This window comes from Temnothorax curvispinosus, unplaced genomic scaffold, assembly GCF_003070985.1.
Source record: "Temnothorax curvispinosus isolate PA1 unplaced genomic scaffold, ASM307098v1 QBEX01014893.1, whole genome shotgun sequence".
NCBI classification, from domain to species: domain Eukaryota; kingdom Metazoa; phylum Arthropoda; class Insecta; order Hymenoptera; family Formicidae; genus Temnothorax; species Temnothorax curvispinosus.
In genome coordinates this window covers 1-1785 of record NW_020224673.1, presented here as the reverse complement: position 1 = coordinate 1785, position 1785 = coordinate 1, and the positions used below count along the sequence as shown (strand labels likewise).

At 35.0% G+C, this 1785-nt stretch overlaps 1 protein-coding gene across 1 annotated transcript; it reads left to right on the top strand.

Moving 5' to 3' along the window:
* Positions 1-570: 570 nt before the first annotated feature.
* LOC112465076 (glucose dehydrogenase [FAD, quinone]-like) lies at positions 571-1781 on the top strand (the record flags this gene model as incomplete). Its single annotated transcript, XM_025032447.1, has 1 exon — positions 571-1781. A coding segment is annotated over exon 1 (678 nt), but the record flags the coding sequence as incomplete, so codon positions are not given.
* Between the last annotated feature and the right edge of the window lie 4 nt (positions 1782-1785).

The following is a 1785-nucleotide window of genomic DNA, read 5'->3' as shown; positions in this document are numbered from 1 at the left end:
AAATTAATTAGAATCGAACATCTTAACTACATAATAATATAATAATTACAAATGTAATGTCAAAATTTTAAGCTATTGAACTTGAATCTTAACGAATAGAACTCAAGTTTAAGTATATCCTATTAATAATCATAGTTCAGTAGACCTTGACTTTTACCGATGATATTGCTAATTCTTTCAGTTCGTTGTCCGCCTAAATATGCGGTGTATAAACTATAAAACCATTCTAAATTAAAACAGATTTTTAATTTTTAATCGTACATCTTGATTATGTTTAATAAAATATTTAAGATTTTTATGTCCAATTATATTTACTAGTACCATTCCAGACAATTCTATTCAACTTATTTAGGATTTGAAAAAGTAAAGTGAATGCAAATTAAAAGAAAAGCCAAAATCAGCTAAGTGGCAAGAATCAATATCACTCATCTATTTATTCGTAAAAAATTATAAAAATCAAAAATAAAATTTATTTCCCATGGATAACAATTTTGTATTTAACATCACAGAACAAATTGCTATCTTTGAAATTGAGTGATTTAAATAATCGAGGATTTTCAGAGATATTAGTTTCTTTTTTAAATGAATATGTGATCCAACCTTTTTGTGCCAGAATGTATTACGTTATCTCACTGTATATTCAGCGTCTACATATTACTGAGTACTGAGTAAAAAAATTTTCGCCTCTACGTAATTCAACACGAATCGCGTCATGAATCAATGATTTAGTCGCATAAAAAATAATAAAAATAAGATTTTATATATGCCACGAGACGGATTTCGGACTGAGATAAGTGAGCATGAGATACAGAATGTTCCACCAAGAATACCCACGGTAAAATTTATGACGATTCGATGATAATTTAAATGTACACTTGAGAGAGAACTCCCAATAGTTTCGACCAAACGTGTAAACATCGGATTAAGGTTTAGTTTAATAATGTGGCTTCTATACTTTACACCTGTTTACTTTACAACCTGCGTTCGTTGCGATATCTATATAAATACATGTTATAATGCAGGTATATATCGAGCATCCGGATCCAGCTTCTTATCAATACGCTGCAAGAAACAACTGAAGGACAATTATTTCAAAGAACACGATGAAAAAGACGACAATCTTTACTGTTCTAATCGCCATCATGATAGGCCTATTACAACTGTACCTACCAAACAAGTATAGCTATCTTTACGGCAATGATACAGGAGGCTCAAGATTAATGAATGTGCTAAGGCTGGGTAAGGGGATCCTAGATTTCTGGAAAGAGAGTCGACGTTATATAGCCGAACAGGTACCGGACACGACACCGGAATTTGGAGACACATTTGATTTTATAGTGATCGGCGCTGGTACGGCTGGTGCGACTATAGCCGCGAGGTTAAGCGAAATTTCTCAGATTAAGGTGTTACTAATCGAAGATGGACCCCATGAAAGTCTATACATGGATGTACCGTTAATTGCTGGCATACTGCAAACAACCAATATCAACCGAAAACATCAGACCAAGCCATCCGATAAGTACTGTCTAGGCATGGAAGGAAACAGTTGTGTTTTTCCAACAGGAAAAGTAGTTGGCGGCAGTAGCGTACTAAATTATATGATAGCAAGCAGAGGCGGCGCCGAAGATTACGATCGCTGGGCCGAGATGGGAAACAAAGGCTGGGCATATCAGGACGTTCTCAAGTATTTCAAAAAGCTGGAAACAATGGAAATCCCGGAGCTGAAATCGGATAATGACTACCATGGTACTAATGGACCAGTACATATCGCATACCCGCCATTTC